The sequence below is a fragment of the Pieris brassicae genome, chromosome 12 (genome assembly GCF_905147105.1).
Source record: "Pieris brassicae chromosome 12, ilPieBrab1.1, whole genome shotgun sequence".
NCBI classification, from domain to species: domain Eukaryota; kingdom Metazoa; phylum Arthropoda; class Insecta; order Lepidoptera; family Pieridae; genus Pieris; species Pieris brassicae.
The window spans coordinates 10,833,956-10,853,175 of NC_059676.1; the positions used below are offsets into that span (position 1 = coordinate 10,833,956).

Sequence of the window (19,220 nt, forward strand, 5' to 3'; positions counted from 1 at the left end):
CATGTCGAATAAAATCTTCAGTTTAAAAAAATATTGCGAGGCAGAGATAGAATGTTAGGAAATCGGTGTGTGGTGATAGGACGGCATATAGGGAGGTTACGATTATTCCAATTAAATTAAAAACAGTGTAAAGTTTTTGATGTTTTATTTTATACCCTTATGTATAATTAATAGCATATGTTGATATACAATTTCAAATATAAGAAATACCTCCCCCTTTATTCATAAAAACAAAACATTTACGTCAATTCTTTTGACTAAAGTACCTAATCACTGCCTTTTTCAAAATTTGTTTACGCTGTGATGAAAAGTTATAAACATCTTTCGTTACTTTAACATGAATTAAAACGGTGTAATTAGAGTTATATTTGTCGAATGATTAAGTGGAGAAGTAATATTACAGGTTTACTAAAGATTTCGACGCTTAGGTTGTGATAATAATTGTGATGATTTAATTCCAATACTTTGTGTTAAAACAGAGAGACTAAACTACAGATACAAGTAGAAAACCGAGCCATCCTAGTAATTAAAAAAAAATACATATTTTTATCTAGTAACAAATTAATAAGATTACTAAAGTGATAGAATGTGCATGAAGTTTTTTAATCTGTAATAACACCGCCCATGGGCACTTCCTCCTTCTTCGGCGTTTCATAATTATATTCTTCATACCTAAAAGTATAGATAAGTATATGTTCTCAATAATAATTTGATCACAGAGGCTTATCGTAAATGAGACTTGTCATGTACACAGATGTTATAGGGTGTAAAGAGCGTACTAAATCTTAAAGGGCCGGCAACGCACTTGCGGGCCCTCTGGCAATGTGAGGGTATATGGGGCGGCCGTTTCACTCAAAATAAGGTGAGCCTCTTCCCCGTTTGACACCTTTTATATTAAAAAAAAATATACATAAGGAATGACCCCCATGACTTTCTCCCTGGATCTTCCTTCATACTACAATGGGACTGATCTTCGACATGATCAAACTACCACAAGTACAAGCAGAATCAACAGCCGTACGTACTTATTCGAGGAATAAAGGCGTTCAAAGAGCGCTTTCAAATGCGATTTTTTTTCTTAGAAATCAAAACCACTTATTTTCGGCCCCACGCCGGAATCGAACCCAAACCATTAAGATCTGCTACCCAACGTGCAAGCGACCAATGAGAAAGTTATATAAATATACAGTCGTAATAAATTATTTATAGATTTTCACGTTTCCCTTATTTTGAAGCGCCTCGAGTGGACAAAATATTTGAAGTTCATAGTTACTTTTATAAATAAGATGTCAGTTTATTTTTAAGTTCTAATTGTAACACTTTCAGCCTTAAGAGCTTCACTTGACGTAAGATACAGCCACTTTAAGCTAGCAAAGGCAAATCATTTACATCTTGGTATGTTTAAAACTAAATTTTATTTATTCAGTTTTAAGCATTTCCAATATTTAAATGAAGCAAGATGGACCTTTCTGGACATATAAGTATACTCACTTTTCCAGAGGAGGGCACATGAAGTGTCGTATATTCCTGGGCATAACGACATCTGCCTGCACCTTACTAACTTCTAGGATGTAATTTTCAAAGTCCACTGTTAACTCTTCTGGAACTACGGGACCTATACCTGGCACTGCGTATACCACAGTTATCTTAAACAAAGTGGAAATGAGAAATATAGTTTGTAATTTAACTTTTTCTAATGCAATCTTTTAGCATTCGTAACTAATCATTTCTTTTATTACTAACCCTGTGTCTCAGGAGGAATCTAAAGGAAATCTCAAAAGCGTATCGCTTGGCTTATTACTCAAAGGGCTGTAATGTTCTTTCATATTATTAGTTGTCAAGAATATCTATGTGCACGAGACACACTTCTTTAGAATTCGGCCTTGAAGCCTAAAAAGCTAAACTAGAAAATAAAATACTGATAATTACTATAAATCATTCTTCATGTGATGAATATTTATATGTATATTCGACCCTTTTATTTCCAAAAACTATTAACTAAACATTTATCTAGAACCCATAAGGAGCCTCGTAACATTGGAACTACTTAGTACCTCAGGTATTGGCTGCTCTTCCTCTTCTACCTCTTCAACTTCAGGTACAATCACATCCATATTCTCGTCCAGGAACGTCTCCAAGATTTCTCGGATCATTGCCACTTCTTCTGGTTTAGCCTGAACGTAGACATAATTTATTTCGTAGTATTTTCTATATTTGTACATCATGTAACACTAAATCTAAATAAACTTTTACATATATTATTTAAGTAGTTGTTAATTTGCATAAGGTTTTAGAGACTTAATTTAACACAGACAAAAATGTGGAGACTGAGGTATATTTCCGGGTAATTAACTGTGTTTAACTTTGAAATATAACATAGATGTCTATAAAATGCGGAATAACTTGGAAATATTTTGCGAATGTTTTCTAGGCATTCTAACTTATATGCGGAAAACCAGAAGCATAGTTCTTCAGAGGCTCGAAACAATACATGACTCTCTTCTCTTGTTATGGTAGCTTTTAAAATTTTAAGTAAATACCTTTTTCTTTTTCAAATCAGGATCCGGTAGAATAGCGATCTGCTCATCAATGTAATCCATGATCTCCCTCTCAATGTGTTGCACGATGAACTCCCCACTCGTTGTGGACATTTGACGCCCAGCCACCATCCCTAGGACATCGACACTTTGATTGCATTGCATGGCTTTATATCCAGATTAAAATGCGCTTTAAGAGAATATACGACCATTTTGACACATTTTCCGTTAACACTAGAAGCTTGTTGGGCAATTTTATGTGTGTCAGACTTCAAAACTGTGTCCCGAAAATGCAGATTTTGAGATATTGCCGAGTGATTGTTTACAATTGCAGCAGGTACCAACCTAAACTCTTATTATTGTGTGACTTTTATAGGACTGATCTTAGGATTAGGAGTCAAAGGCGCTGATTATCTACCTATATTCAATTTAATTAATTAAAAGGAAAAATGACTTATTGACTAAATGGAAAAAGGAAGGAAAGGTCTAACCAAGATCATAATTAGCCGATTTGAATTTATCGATGATGTCGCCTATTTCCTCAAACGTTCTCTCGAGGTCTTCCCGTCTTTCTTCACGTTCGACGTATAGCTGAATTATTTAAAAATATTAGTTGATTTTTCATTTTATGAATCGACTCGATTTTGGCGTCGACTTAAACAATCTTATGTGTCAAAATGATTTCTTAAACTTGGATTTAATTTTGAAGGATACTGATAAAAATATTCCACTTTTTAAACATGGAAACTATTGTGACCAACTCGATAATATAGCAGTTTCAAATTACGTTTAACAAATAAATATTTTTACTTCATTGACGAATGCTACAACGTCAAACTTCTCTTCACTCGTTTGATCTTTTTCTTCTTCTTCTTCTTCTTCTTCTACTTGATCAAGAGGATCAATTTCCGTAGTATTTGTTTCTCCTAATGAATGAATTCATGTACATTCTTTGTTTAGCCATTTGTAAGTTTATAATCATTAAACTACCGAATGGTTTAATCGTTAACATATCTACAATACATAATATTACTTATAACAACTGTATTAAACGTACAGGGAAAGTTTACGCATAAAATAAAGTGTTGAATCATTGCTTCGGGATATAAAAAAGACAATTTTAATTATTACGATAATGACTGCTTGTATCTAAATGTTCTAAATTAATTCATTGATAAATCTTGTGAAAAATTAATGTCTTTACGTGAGGAAAACCCTTGTCAATCAATAGAAATAATATATAGGAAGACTGATAATTGATTTAATTAACATATAATAAATATTAAATTTAAGAAAAATCTTGTAGGTTTTGCTTTCACGCGCGGGCAGCTTTTAATTGGTTATTAGCAATTGTAATTGGGTCAGTGGTAGGTGACTCCTACGAAGCGTTTTTTAACGGTAAGGGGTAGTAGTAGATGATTTAACGCTCCTGGGTTATGGCAGCCGGTGCATATGGAGAGAGGCGGACTTTTGCAACGGAATGGCTTGCCCGTTACATCGTTTTTGAGGCGAAAGTTTTCACACGACTGAGCGAAAGCACCGGCCTTGGCAAAGAGAACTGCGACGCACTTTTCGGGATTTATTTGAAAGCCCCATTTCCCAGACAACGCTGTATTTGTGGGTGGTAAAGGCGCAAATCAAACGGCATCCATTTTTATAAAATGGAGGTGAGCGCACGCAAACTAGAGCTTGGCGCGGAAATTATCAACGATACTAGGTTAATACACAATGAGCATTGCTTAATTAAAATGGGTATTGTTTTATGTATTTGTTTTGTTCACTTTTATTTAGATATATATATATATACTTTGATTCAGCTAGTAATTATTTTCCTTAAGTGAACGCAATCCACAATTTGTATTGTTTCTTTTAATTTCATATAACACAAGTTTAAAATAAGACAATCGGATACGGATTTGTAGACACTAAAACACTACCATAACGAAAGCTAGAAATAAATTGGTAACCGTAAATCTCGTATGGTATTTCCCTATCCTCTTCATCAGTTACGATTATTTCGACTTTGTCCTTCTTCTTCTCTGCTTTTTCTTCTTTTTTATCTACATGTTGTGAACGTGATTAATAAATCAAATCTCAACCCTTCTAACTAAATTTTAAAGTTTTAACATTAAAATTAAATCATCATATCTATAAAACGCAATTTAGTTATCATACATCCTTTCGTCATCAATCCAGCAGTTATTTCGAATATATATGTAATCACTATCACACACTCACCCTCTTTCTTTTCTTCCATGCCCATTTTGGAAGCACTTAACTCTCGAAGTTTTTTCTGAAACAAAATACTTAAAATGAGTATAATATCGCCCTATTTCGCGCACAAGCCTCTATTCTCTTTGCTACTTGGGAGGATTTTTGAAATTCTAATTATACCATATAAACTATAAGGGTCCTATATGACCTTGGGACTATATGGGCCGGGTCCTTGCATATCTTGGTATGGTCTAGTTCCCATAAAGTCGGGTTACCAATTAGAACCACTTAGCTGGATACCTAAGATTGAGACAGGCAGGCCCTGTCCTGAAAGAAACTCTAGGTCTGCTTAGCAAAGCTGGCTATACGTGGCACTTGGCACCAGCCACCTACCCCGCCCTTGTTATATAAAAATGTGAGCCTGAAAAATGGTTTTCAACTTTTGTCTAATTGAGATGAGAGACATATCAAACTAACTTCGACTTCTTCACTCGGCACAGCTCTACCTGTAACATATTATATTAATGTGGATTATATAGATATAGAGGGCAAATTTTTCTTTAACAAACTAGTAGTCTAGTTTCAAAATAATATACAAAATACATTCTTCGTATTGTGGAAAAATATTAGGTGATGATTGCTTAAATGATTACTGATGAACTATAATGATGTAACAGTGTTATCAACTTTACAAAAAACGTCAATTGCAACCTCAAAAGTCAAAACTCACGACGTTGAAATTTCCGTAATTTCTATAATAACGAAAGTTTAAAAACTTCCTGAATCACCTATCAAAACTAATTAGCTATCCTATCTTATATTTATATGGAGTGTATGATTCAAAGCTGACGTAAAAAAAATCATATAATATTTTACTTTATTTACCCGGGAGTGGTAAAGAAAAACGTCTGGATTTTAATATTCGTATCTAAAATAGATAATAATAGATAATTTAAGCAAATTCACTGACTACCACTTCTAGGAAAACCCATGCAAATCTACAATTGTACCCACTAATTGGCTCTCTAAATAGTAATTTCTCTCTAATTCCAATAATTCTCTATCCTATCTAACCTATCCGCCAAACGTAATTCCTATGAAGTTCTTTCAATTTCCATTTACTGTATTCCAAAATGATGACAAAATTAAGATTTACCCATGACAATCAAATTATATAACCTTTCCTTTCCCTTAAATAGTTTTCCCGCTCTATCTGTCCCTCTCTTTCAATAGATGGAGACCTTTCAATCTTCCCTAAAACCGGCATATTCAACCGTTGACTTAATCTTGACGTTCGGGGAAGATGGTCATTTATCACTGTTAGCTCTTGGAGATCGGTCGTGTCTTGCCAATAATCATCAGATAGGAGCTGTTAAGAGTTGCTATATGTATCCGATCGTAAAAAGATCTATACCTAAATTTTTCTGATTAATAAACAATCAACAATTCCTTTAAGCTTTGGATCAGAAGATGACAATAAGGATGGGGCTTCTCACAGTGTTAAATGAATTTATAATTTAAGGCCTCCTAGTGTATATCTTCTTGAAAATAATTAAATAAACAAAAAGTAATAAGTCTAATATCTGTGACATACCACGGAAGGTGTTTCGGAGATAGTGCTAGTCAGCATCTCTTCTTCAACCGTTGGTTCGGTCTTTGGAGGCGCTCCTATAAAATTTAGTTTTAAAAAATTTACGTAGCAGATACGCGTAAGTAATGTAGGTTTGATTTAGAGGTAAAAGTCGAGTTAACTGTTAACTTGGTCTCAAACAACAAGGACTAGTGAAACAAACTTTAAAGGTATTTTTTATGAGGGTAAAAACTATATAACATGAACGCCAGCAATAAACCTATATTTCATAACGTTTTTGATTTTCTAAGATATTTCACATACATGGATAAATTTTTACCTTCTCTATAACCGTTCAAATACTTTATATCCTTCGATGCGTCTACATTAGCCAAGAACTTGTACATCATCAGGAAGTCATCAACCGGAATAGCTGCTGACCCACCGTCTGGCTCCTTGGTGAGGGTCTCGCACAGAAGGATCATTGTGTGAGTCAGAGACTGATATAATCAAAGTTAAAAATGTTATTACTCGTATTATGTGGACTTAAAAACTCTAACAGTCACGTGCGTCTGACTAAGCATTCATTTTTGTCACCGCAAGGGGTATAACTAGGCCTGAAAGCGGGTCTCCTGAAAACTGTTCTGAAATGGTCTGAAAAAATGTTTCGGCTTCCTGAAAACCAGGGTACCATACCATTACGCAAATTACAATTTTATAATATGTGATTATCCCTCTCCTGAAACGGTCAGAAATCATATTTCAGCCTGCTGAAAAGTTCTCTAAGTAGTGGAAAAATCTACAAACATTTCAGTCCACCCGTCTTCGTAACAATATCTTGAAAATCACTTTTAATTCAAAAGTATGCAAAGTATGATTATCAACTCCTCTTTCCTAGATTTTCTATTCATAGTGAAGATATTTATAAATCAACTGTACAAAGACTGTTTCAATGTCGAACAAGTTAACAATTATCTTACAGTTTTCAGTTTTACATAAAATTAATATGACAAATGAAAAAATTATATATTTTTATTAGAACTTGCCCTTACCTTTGTGAGTAACCCCGCGGCTACAGCAACAAAGTGTAGAAAAGAGACAAACTCCTCCCTCAAATAGATCTCGCAGAGACAGAAAACCCTTTTCAACTCGAGCGGGTCCAGACAGAACCCTCTCCAGGCTTTACGGACCATTGGTAGGGGAAGAGATTTACAAGGACTTAGCTGAAAAGTATAATATAATGTACCTATTAAAAATAAGTACTTTTTATTTATTATAATGTAAAAACATTTAACACAACGAAATGGTTGGTTTAATGAAAATTCAGCAAATTTTTTCAACATTTAAAAAGCGTCAAACAATAAGGTCTTCAATATAAGCAATCAATATATCGGATTTTTGAATAAATCAATTGTTAATTAATGGTTGTTTTCTTTGATAATTTATCACGAAACGAAACCACGAAACAACTCTATTAATATCAAACAATAGAAGAATCGATGGCGCGTAACATATTGCAGCTGTCATATTGTGCATAGCCCGAGCTATCTTTAGTCCAATCATGGGGTGGCGACACTATTTGTCCTTCCGTTTGGCCAATTTGGACAAATGCGTCATCGCCTAGTATTTCCATAAATATACACTCGTCCATCATTTCTAACCTGTGCAGCTAAAACCTTCAAACACCCCCTAGTTAGGCCTCCTTCTGTACTATAAATGGGGTATTCCAGTCGTAGTTTCACTGGCGGAGGCCTATTCTCTGCCAACGCTGTAAAATATTCGTACGACCAACGGAGAAGATCGTATGGTTGTGTTTTTATTGCCGCTAGAAAAAAAAATGAGATATAATATATTTTTTTGGCTTGCCTAAATAGCAAGTAAGGTCTCTAATTATTTTCGTGACTTTGATAAGACAAGATAAGATTTTTTTTTTAATGTAATAGCAGGCAAACGGGCAAGAGGCTCACCTGATGTGAAGCGATACCGCCGCCCATGGACACTCACATTGCCAGAAGGCTCGCAAGTGCGTTGCCGGCCTTTCAAGAATTGGTACGCTCTTTTCTTGAAGGACCCTAAGTCGAATTGGTTCGGAAATACTTCAGTGGGCAGCTGGTTCCACATAGTAGTGGTGCGAAAACTGCCTTAGAAAACGCTCAGTTGTGGAACGACGAACGTCGAGGTGATACGGATGGTATTTTGTATTTTACCTTGACGTCCGATAATGAAACTCAGCTGCGGGTATTAGACCGAACAACTCTTCTGAACACTCCCCATGGTAAATGCGGTAGAAGATGCAGAGGGACCCAACATCTCTACGCAACGCCAAGGGATCAAGCCGCACGGAAAGTGATTGGTCGTCGACGATTCGAACCCCTCTTCGTTGAATACGGTCAAGTGGAAGAAGCTGGTACTGGGGAGCTCCCGCCCAGAGGGGAGAACAGTATTCCATGTGGGGCCGAATTTGCGCTTTATAGAGTTGCAAGCGGTGGCCCGGAGTGAAGTACCGTCTCGCCTTGCTGAGCACACCAAGCTTTTTGGAGGCTAATTTAGCCTTCCCTTCCAAATGACCGCGAAACTGGACGTTATTCGATATGTCAACGCCCAATATTCCTATGTTAGCTGAGGCTTTAAGGAGAGTGCCTTCAAAGAGGGGAGTAGCGACAAAGGGAGTTTTTTTAGCGGAAAACGCGCATACTTGTGTCTTCTTGGGGTTAAATTGGACTAGATTTAGTCTACCCCAGTCCGAGACTCCACGTAAAAGAGTATCGACTTCAGACACAAGTTTGTTCCGGCACTCATCAACAACAGCCCGAGAAATACCTGCCCGGCCCGTGTAAAAAGTATCCCCAGTGCTGTCGTCCGCATAGCAATGAAGGTTGCTAAGTTGCAACATATCATTAATATGCAGAATAAACAGGGTCGGGGATAGGACACAGCCTTGTGGGACACCAGCATTGACGGGTTTAAGGTCGGAGCATGCTCCGTCGATGACGACCTTAATGCTCCGATCAGCGAGAAAGCTGGAAATCCAGTTGCATAATTTCTCGGGGAGCCCATAGGCTGGAAGCTTCGAGAGCAGTGCTCTATGGCACACCCGATCGAAGGCTTTCGCTATGTCTAAACTTACCGCCAGCGCCTCCCCCTTGGACTCAATTGCCTCTGCCCACCTATGTGTAAGGTATACAAGGAGGTCACCAGCTGAGCGACCACGACGAAAGCCGTACTGAGAATCGCTAATCAGCTGGCTGCCCTCTAGATACCTCAAGAGCTGGCCGTTAATAATGGTTTCCACTATTTCGGAGAACAAGGAGGTTATTGCGATTGGGCGATAGTTGGACGGATCAGAGCGAGCTTTTTTAGGGATCGGATGTATCAAAGCTGTCTTCCAGCACTTCGGAACAGTGTTAAGGGAGTACAGGTACCGGAAAAGGCGCGTTAGGACCGGAGCCAACTCAGGAGCACAAGTACGCAGCACAATTGGGGGGATGCCATCAGGCCCGCTCGACTTATGGATGTCCAGGGAAAATAAATGTTTACGGATAGCACGTTGCTGGAATGTAACTTCAGGCATCGTAGTATCACACCGCAATAATGTCGGTGGTTCCTTCCCCTGATCATCCAAAGTTGAGTTCGACGCAAAGAGACAGCCTAGAAGATCGGCCTTCTCTTTTGCAGTATGGGCCAGTGAGTCATCCTCCCTATGCAGTGGTGGAATAGAGGGCTGACAGAAATTCCCTTGGACAGCTTTGGCAAGAGACCAGAAGGCTCGAGTTCCCGAAGGAAGGTGGGCCAATTTCTCACCAAACCTGGCAATATGCTCTGACTTTGCCTTAGCGATTTCCCGTTTGAAGGACCTAGAGGCTGAATTGTATGCTTTTTTACGTTCGCCGATAGCCGCATCACAGGATGTCGCCGCTTCTGCCCAGGCTTTAAAGCATTCACGCTTACGGCGCAAAGCCTCTTTGCACGAACGCCTAAACCAAGAATGAGAGAATGGAATAAAAAGTTCCATGCCCTGCAGGACCACATCAACGACAGAGTCAGCGACGGCATCCGGAGTACTCAACGAAAAGCAAATGGGCCCCCTAGAGTAGGACGCAAAAAAAGACCGCATCCCGTCCCAATCTGCTGACTTATAGTGCCACACACGGCGACAGCCCGCAAAGCTAGGCCGTAAAGGGCGCGTGAGCGGCACAATGCTCCGTACCACACAATGATCTGATGAACCCAATGGCGGGTCAACAGAGACTTGGTAGGTCTCCGGATGTGAAGTCAGCAGAAGGTCCAACAAAGAACGTTTATGACCATCCACATCTGGTATTCGCGTAATCGCAGGGACCATTTGCGTCAAGTCGTAGGCTAGAGCAAAGTCGTGAAAGGATCTTCCCGCGTGATCGGTGGTTTCAGAGCCGAGCCAGTCGGCATGGTGGGCGTTAAAATCGCCAAGTATCACGATTTCAGCGGTAGGAATCCTTTCGAGCAGGGAATCTGTAGCCATTTGGATGTGCTCAATGAGTCGGTCAGTTTCGGTATTTCCGCTATGGGACCTATACAGGCATGCGTAGAATCGCGGATGGTCATCGCAGTCTACGCGCAGCCAGAGATTAGATAGGTCCCTTCCTTCAAGCGTCCCGAGGCGACGAGAACAGATATCCTCTCGGACGTACGCTGAAACTCCAGCCCGCGGCACAAATGAATGTTCCAATTTGTACCCCGGGTAGGAGAGGTAAGAAGTATCAGCCGGGGAGGAAATCTGAGTCTCGGTAAGAAAGAGCAAGGCCGGCTTCGCAGTCTCTAAATGATAGTGGACAGCGTGGATGTTGGAGTTGAGCCCCCTAATATTTGTGAAGTCCACGGCGAGTGTGGATGGGGGTGCCTTTGTTGGATTGCTCCGTTTGCCCCGAGACCGATATTTTTTTTTAAAGAGCGCAGAATTTCCCCCCCCCCCCCCCCTAGAATACGAAGGGCAGCCACAGTGGAAGTGCGTCCACCACCGGGTGCTGAGTGTCCCGGAGGTGGACGCCCAGAGGGGGATTCTCCACCGCAAGCGCGTGTGGTACCCCCCTGGGGTAGATTCTGATTCTTCTGCACCTTCATATTTCTTGTAGAGGGGGGGGGGATGGGCTCCGGGAATCTTTCTCACCGCACGAAACGTGAGTACAAGAAGGCGAACCTTTTGTATCACTTTACGCCGGTTTTCTGAAAGACAGTGGTACTGCCCCGGTCGTGCCTGTTTGGCTGAAGCCAGGAGGCAACAGCATGGCACTCCCACTAGGAAGGGATTCACTGATTGCGCTGGTGAAATAACCTCTGTCACAGGTTATTTCACCAGTGGGCGATGGGGTCGTCACGTCCCGACGCCTATTTATCCGAGGATCCAAACCAGGGCGGCATATTACATATAAAGGATTGTAATTTCAAATTTAGCCACCTATTACTTTGTCTTTCTAGTGAGAAAAAGTTATCGCTATTGAAATCTAGATTGCGTCACTAATATATAAATAGGTACCATAAAAAATGTTGTATAGTTTTCTATATGCAATTCATAGTTTCCACTATAAATAATTATTATGTATGTATGTAAAGAATTCAGAATATAGAAATGGCCTGTGCAAGTCCTATGTAGTCCTTGTATATACTTAAATCTCTATAAATACCTTTACAATATCTTTTTAATGCGTAGGGAAACTTCGGTGGGATAACGATCTGTTGGGAACAGTACATCTGATCTATTAATTCTGGCATTTTTAGGTTTTTCCCTGCAATGTTTTGTTAATTTATTTTTCAATTATAGATTTTGCAATTCGTTTATTTGAACGTTCTAATTGCAGAAGTGCATGACCATACTAGCTGAATTACTATATCGTATTCCTATGTAATTTAGATATATAACAATACAAATATAAAATGATAAAATAAACTCACTTTTAAGTCTCCTAAAATGTCACTTTTATAAAATATTCTCTCAAGATTTCACTGATTCCGACACCGAATATAATTGTTTGTCATTGGTTGCTATAGTTACGGGATTCGTAACGACCAAGAGATTATATATTTTAGAATAGTATAACGCTCTGTAATCTACTTATCGAGTTGATTATTTACATATTTTATTTGTTAAAGAGAACCGCGAAGAAGATATGACAAACCTTGGACTTCAAGTATAGTCATTCTGACGTTGATAATTAATTGAACAAAACACTAAAACTCTTTTATTTCTAAAATATTGTGTAAACACTTAATGTCAACATACTTTTTATTTAATGAAATTCACACGTACTAATTAATAGATTATATAAATAGATTTTTGCGGAAAGCCTCACGATCGAGTTAAATAATTTATCTATGGCAAACTAGGTGGCGCCACATATTACGAAATATCATACGGTTAGCTCTTTATAGCTCTTAAATCAGTTGCAGAAGCCATCCAGAGGTTTACTACTGGATGGCAGTTACAAAATATATCTAAATAAACTTTATATTAATTTCTTTTGAGTATTCGCACTATACATATTACATGTACCATACTACAAATATATATAAATAACAAAGTAATAAATATATAAACTGCATAATTGATATCTATATATTTATAAAATGCATATTTAAAATAAAGCTTTATTTCAAAAACATAAAAAAATTTGCCATACAAAATATTAAGAAGTTCACAAGATTTTGAAAATATTGTGTTCCTCAAACTAAATATAAATGGATTTACTGCCATCTAGCGACACGCAGATTCACTAAACAGCACGAATCGATCACGTGGTACAATAGTACGGAGAAAAAACAAAACCTGTTTGTACGGATGACGTGCGCCTGTGTTTTCGCTGTGAACTTTTGAAGAATATTCTTGATAACAACATAAAATAAACACAAATAAGTTATTAAACTTTTAAGCGCTTAATGTAATATGGTGAAATTGGCACAAAAGTGCTATACTTGTTAATCCATGAGTGAAATCAGTTTAAAATCTTTCAGGACATTGTAAAGTGATTGTTTGATTATATCTGTTTCAATGTGTTTTTAATTGTCTAATATGTGCAATGGTGAAGTGAGAAAATACAGAAATGGATGACAAATTAAAACATCCATTTAAAGTGAAAAAGAAGTTTAAAAAATGGATGTAATTTCTGATCTTGAACCTCTGAGTGAGTATCATTGATATTTTAGTATAAAATTTATCAATAAAAAAAATCGAAGAAAACGCGTTCCACTTTCTAACAAACTAGTTATTAAAACTAATACTTTCAAACCTTCCGTATTTACCTTGTTGAAAAGTGTTGGCTTAGTAGTTAGGTGTGACATATTCTACCCTAAACGTTGAAACAGCTATGTTATAATACCCAGTACAATTAATTTCTCGTAAGGTAGACATCGTGAAAAAACCGGCATGTCTTATACCCAAAACTCAAGAACGTATTCGGCAGTTTAGACTAAACATTCCTATTAAACTAAACGATCAAAGAAATGGATATTCACCTATTTGAAAGTAAATATAATCAAATGTAACGTGAATGTCAAATAGTATTTCAAAAGGAAGAGACTTAAATTGATTAAATTGGTGCTGATACTTTCATCAGCTATAAATTAAATAAGAGAAGTTGTAAGAGATGTATATGACCCGAATATATTTAAGACTGAATAGTTATTTACGATACTTTATGTTAACTATGACAAAAGGTAATATTAATGTTAGTCAAAAAGACCTTGTCAATTGATGTCGTCTTATTGAATAGGATGACAAATAGAGGTGGGTCTATTTTGAACGCAGGTCTTTGTGTATTTTAAAATTTAGGCACCTGTATTGTGACCACGATGACATTGTAATTCACAATTTTATACACTTGGCTTTATAGCTCGGAACTTCGACATTTTTCTGCCTTCGTAGTAAGGTCCTCGAAAAAGCTTAAAAATAATATCAAAACGTTGATATCAGTAGAACTTTTATTCAAGATGTATCGATCTTTTATGTAGTTTAATGAAAGACCTTGACCTTGAACTTTTCATTCCCAGTCTCTGCGTAATCGTAAGTTTTACTAAAAATTTTAGTAAAACTTACAAGATCTGTACTCATAAATATTTTCAAATCGGCTGCGTCGAAGGGAGGAATATTAAATCATCTAACATCTGCAAATGAAATTCGTGAAATTATGTTCATTTTAAATTCTGTCATGTTTTGACAAGAACCAAGAGCACAGTTAACAAACATGAAACAGTTATTCAACTTGCAAACGGGTGTAAATTATCGTAAATTTGCGTTATTTTTAAACAGATCAGAGACGTGGGTTCGCTTACAGTTCAGTAGTGGTGACAGATATCTTATATATTATTTTTAAATATCAATTTTAATATTAAAAAAAATATATAAATTGTTTTTAATCCTTTCCATTATTCAATTACACTAAGTTCTTTAATTTGTTTTAATTATTGAGAACTAAAGTAACTCTAGAAGAACCACATGGTCGCCTTTGAAACGCCTTTCCTTTGTATAAATATTGCCAAGCAAACCTTAAGGAACATATTCGTGGAAATTTAAATGCATGTGCGGCAATTACGCATACCTATGATGCAGAGTCACCAGATGAAAACTGCACAGAACCTGATTATCTTAACACCATAATTATTATTATATCAAAACTGGTATGATTCCGACAGCTGAATAAAGCTAAATGCCTTCGAAACTGGAAGATTCATATAGTTATTTTGTATGTGAAATTACTGTTTAATGTGTGTTATCATTGCTTTATAAGATTTAACGCTAAACTTACGTTCATAATTTGACAGAATCTTTAGTTAACATTGAAGTTTCATTTACTATTAAATTAATAAATCTGACTTATAATTGAAATAGTTTATTTACCGAATATAGCTGGAGCTTAACCAATCCCGACATCTTAAAAAGGAACAAATGAACTTTTATCTGTTTTTGTTTGCGCTTACGTTACGTCATAGTTTACCGACTGTAAGTTCAATGTACTATAACATGAGTCATAGTTTAAACATCCCATTGTTTTGTAATTTTTTTTATAGACAGATCATAGACAATAATTGTAAACTAGTAATTATACATTATTTCACAATACAGAATGTATAACGGCTTTATAACTGGCCTAAAATACTTGAAATGTTTTGTCACGTTTATTTATATGGTCAGTAATAAGGACATAACATTCATTTATACCTAAGGAAGTTAGATTCATAGTATGAGGATAATAACTTCCCCCTTACTCATATTACCTTCTGTCGTACTACGTTCTTTTCTCTCATATTGTGTTTACACTATGATGAAAAGTGACAGGTGAGTTATCTTCAAACGATACAATTACAACTGATTTAGTGTTTTATGCTTTCCAAAATAATTGTATTTAAAAAACTTAACTTTGGTCGTACGAGCAACCAATATGTACCTTTAAAGTGTGTGCATGTTCAGTACTCCCTCCTATAACGCGGTAGACCCGGGTCGCGTTGTAGAAGTATTCTGGTAAAACCATTTTTGTGAACAATTCAAAAACTAGGAACACGATTTTAATAAAATATTTAATTACATTTAAAACAACACAATTGAGACTAATTATCGACTTGACAAATCTTTATAAATTTAGACATCTCCGCGGTACATCGGGTACGGAAATCGCGTTATATTGAAGAAATCCGATGTGTCTGCATATGTTTCAATGACATATTTATATGTATGATAATAATCCTCTGTCATGTCAAATTCAGTTAATAATTTAGGGATAATCCCTTCCTTAAAAGGCAGTTAAAAATATCTTTGAACCTTGAGTTATTCAGTGTATCGGAGTTCGCATTCACAATATCAATTGTACTCAAATCAAATCGTTCAGCTGATGCTAGGGTTGCCATCGGCTGTTTAAAATTATAACTCATACTAAAGCTCGACAATGGACCCGTTTTGGCTCGTTATCCATAATCACGCAAAGTATTGTAACCTCGACATTGACAACACATTAAAACTTTATACTGAAAAAAAAACATAAATTTTAGAACTAAATGATACAAGATGTATTAATATTGCGTCAAGTCCAAACTAAGTAAAATAATATTTGTATAGAAACAACAGCGCATTGGGAACGGGTTTTGAACTAAACGACTAAATCAGCTAAAGTTAATGGGTAAATACAATACTTTTTAATTGAATATTGGTTGAGTGTCAGCCCTATCGGACAGATAATAAACGGCGGATAGCCGCATTATCTGCTGGTCTGTTAGTGTCATTGTGTTCCTATCATATAGTTAGCCAAGTACATCCCTTGACATGCTTCTCAAGCCCTTAGACCTTTGACCCTTAGAGAGACCCGCACCAGTGTCGCTTGCTTGTCTACCTCTGTCTAATGAAAAGTTTAATAGAACATAATTTTAGATATTTCTACGAATTTTCTGTTCCTATATGTCCAAATGTTTATTAACTGACGTGGAAAATATATTATGTTATCACTTATATAACGTAATATACCTAACTAATATATATATTTACTTAAATCGTACTCTCGAATTTTTTTTTTTTTTAAAAAAGGTATTACAACCATTACGATAAAATCTTTCAAACAAAAATAATAATACACAGAGACGATGGCAAGGGGCTGGATGTGTTTCATTATTTGGAGACTGGCATGGGTTTTGGTATGGGATGCTACTTGTTTGGACGTTAAAACTTGCGCGGCCGCAGAGCAGACGGAAAATATACGGCTCGAATTGAAGAGTTTGTTTTTTGATCTTTTGGAGTATGATTTTGTTCCTTTTCTTTATCCTGTTCCTTATCTTGGGCCGTGGGGTTCAAAGGCTTATTAAAGAATTAAGTTGGCGCCTGGTAGCTATCTAACGGTACTATTACCGGTGACCCCCAGAGCTGGTGCTTTTCTCGCAGTTGTCAGCCAGATTTCTACAAACTCGTTAACGATGACTGAAATAATGTAATAAATTCGTATTTTAATTATAATTATTATGTACCCACTTTGAATAAGCGGTTTTTATTTTATTTTTGCTTTCAATCAACACACATAAATGAGGACAAACAGTTACTTATAAAAATATGTTGGAAAAAGGATATACACTTGTGAAAATGACATGAGAACTTAGTAAGGCGTAGCGCTAACCAGTTCCACTCAACACAATCGAGCAATATGGAGCTCGATTGTGTTGCTATCAGATTCTTCGTATTGAATAAGTCGCATAGGTCCGTCAAGCATCCAATATACACTGTCAATACATAATTATGTAGGAATAAAGAAAATATATATAACAGGAAATTACATAAATAAGAGAATAATATAATAACAGCTGGATTTCCATTGATATTGATGAACTAGAAAAACCCACATTTATAAGAGTTTATTTATTACGCTTCACTCGATTACATTATGTATTTATAGAAATATTACATAACTAATTTTAATTGTATTATGTGAACTGTTCTAAAATTATCGTGATTCAAGTGCGCTTTATATTTTTCGTGTGTCCTTTTTATTAAAAATTGTCCTGATCGTTGTTAACTTGTTTTAATTACTTTGTTTTTTTTTCATTAGTTTTGTCTAAATAACGATATCTCTTAAGTATTTTTGCACTTCTTGCTTACCTTATTTAATTTATTTTTTCTCACTGTCGTTGCCTGGTAGAGATCGCTCGAAAGGGATAGTGCCGCCAGTTGTCCTTCTTTTCATTGAATTAGTTGTCAATTGTATTATATTTCTGTGTGCAACGAACTGTTAATAAATAAATAATTTTATTAAACAGTACCGGTACGAACACATAAAAAATCTTACCTCTTTAATGTTAGTGTAGTTCGGAACGGAATTATTATTATTATTCATGTTTCAGTTCAAATTAAAACATCTGAGAACTGGCAACAAAAAAATATAATTTTGATTATAAAATTTTGAGGAAAAAATCCTTTTTGGATTAAGTTCATATTGCATTAAAACTGAGACAGCTTTCAAATGACTCACGTCTTACATAATTTGTATTTCCTATGGCCATTTGACCTAAATTTGGTACCGCTATGTGGAATGATTGCATAGCTCAGTTCAAGCGTTAGTTTATTCAATGTGTTAAAGTTTTTGTCACCTGTCTATATCTGTATTCGCAAAAAGACAAGTATACTTTTGCTTTAATTCAACGTGTTTTTTGTGTGGGTTATAGTTTTTTACACTGCTCTAAAGTGTAACCACCAAAAAATGAGTGAGAGCAGTAAGCTTAGTGGCTTCGTACACCAATGGAAGGAAAGAAAGAAAACGTCGTGAGTAAACCGCCTTAGAATCACAAAGGTGGTGGCGTATGTCAGGCACAGAAGGCAGATTATCTACATGCCTATTAGAAATGATCACGAAACATAAAGACACCTTAAGCCCAGACCTTAAACAGCTGTAGCGCCACTGGTTAAAACATTTTAGTTGATTAGGATATTCCATTTTACGCCCACATTTTCGCCAATTGATAAACTTACGCGTAAAATAATAAGTAAGCGATAACCAGCATATGCGCTCTGATTGGTTCAATAAGTCACTAACCTAACCTAACCATTTAGAATCATACGAATGGATATCCGTTAGTTTATATGTTTACCACGAAACGTCGTAAATTAATACAATTTATCTCTCGGAAATTTATAAACTTGCGAACTTCCGATGACATACAAAACAAAATGTATAAAAACAAAATTAGTTTAGCTAAAGTAAGGCCCGACTCAAATGCACCGCCAACACTGATTTTCAGTGGCCATTTTATATCTAGGAGTGGCATTTGCTGTCTCACTACCAAACAAATATTATTAGAACATAAAATGTCGCTTAGCTTAGCTAGCCGATATTTCATTTCAACAACGTTTCAAAAGGTAACGTTTACGTATTATCCATCAGATAAATTTTTGTGGTTAAATATTT

General features: G+C 36.3%; 2 protein-coding genes across 6 annotated transcripts in view; one reads left to right on the forward strand and one right to left on the reverse strand.

Moving 5' to 3' along the window:
* Positions 1 to 157: 157 nt before the first annotated feature.
* LOC123717077 lies at positions 158 to 12,366 on the reverse strand. 4 transcript variants are annotated; one of them, XM_045672865.1, is made up of 16 exons: positions 12,247 to 12,366; positions 11,979 to 12,080; positions 7,983 to 8,146; positions 7,374 to 7,544; positions 6,662 to 6,821; positions 6,346 to 6,419; positions 5,931 to 6,120; positions 5,229 to 5,257; positions 4,776 to 4,830; positions 4,505 to 4,597; positions 3,348 to 3,463; positions 3,029 to 3,128; positions 2,541 to 2,671; positions 2,055 to 2,174; positions 1,492 to 1,646; positions 158 to 672 (listed from the first exon to the last, which is right to left on the reverse strand). In XM_045672865.1, the coding sequence occupies exons 2-16, from the start codon at positions 12,064 to 12,066 to the stop codon at positions 603 to 605; spliced, it is 1,716 nt and encodes a 571-aa protein (XP_045528821.1). In that variant the 5' UTR covers positions 12,067 to 12,080; positions 12,247 to 12,366; the 3' UTR covers positions 158 to 602. The 4 variants fall into 4 exon arrangements, with proteins under 4 accessions (XP_045528821.1, XP_045528823.1, XP_045528824.1 ...); XM_045672866.1 differs by lacking the exon at positions 158 to 672 and having other exon boundaries at positions 1,494 to 1,627; XM_045672867.1 differs by lacking the exons at positions 5,229 to 5,257; positions 5,931 to 6,120.
* Positions 12,367 to 13,122: 756 nt separating this feature from the next.
* The window catches only part of LOC123717279, a 38,459-nt gene continuing 32,361 nt past the window's right edge, over positions 13,123 to 19,220 (forward strand). For both annotated transcript variants that reach the window (XM_045673191.1, XM_045673193.1), the window contains exon 1: positions 13,123 to 13,472. In XM_045673191.1, the coding sequence (XP_045529147.1) occupies positions 13,442 to 13,472 (31 nt within the window). In that variant the 5' untranslated portion in view covers positions 13,123 to 13,441. The remainder of the gene's footprint in view (positions 13,473 to 19,220) is intronic.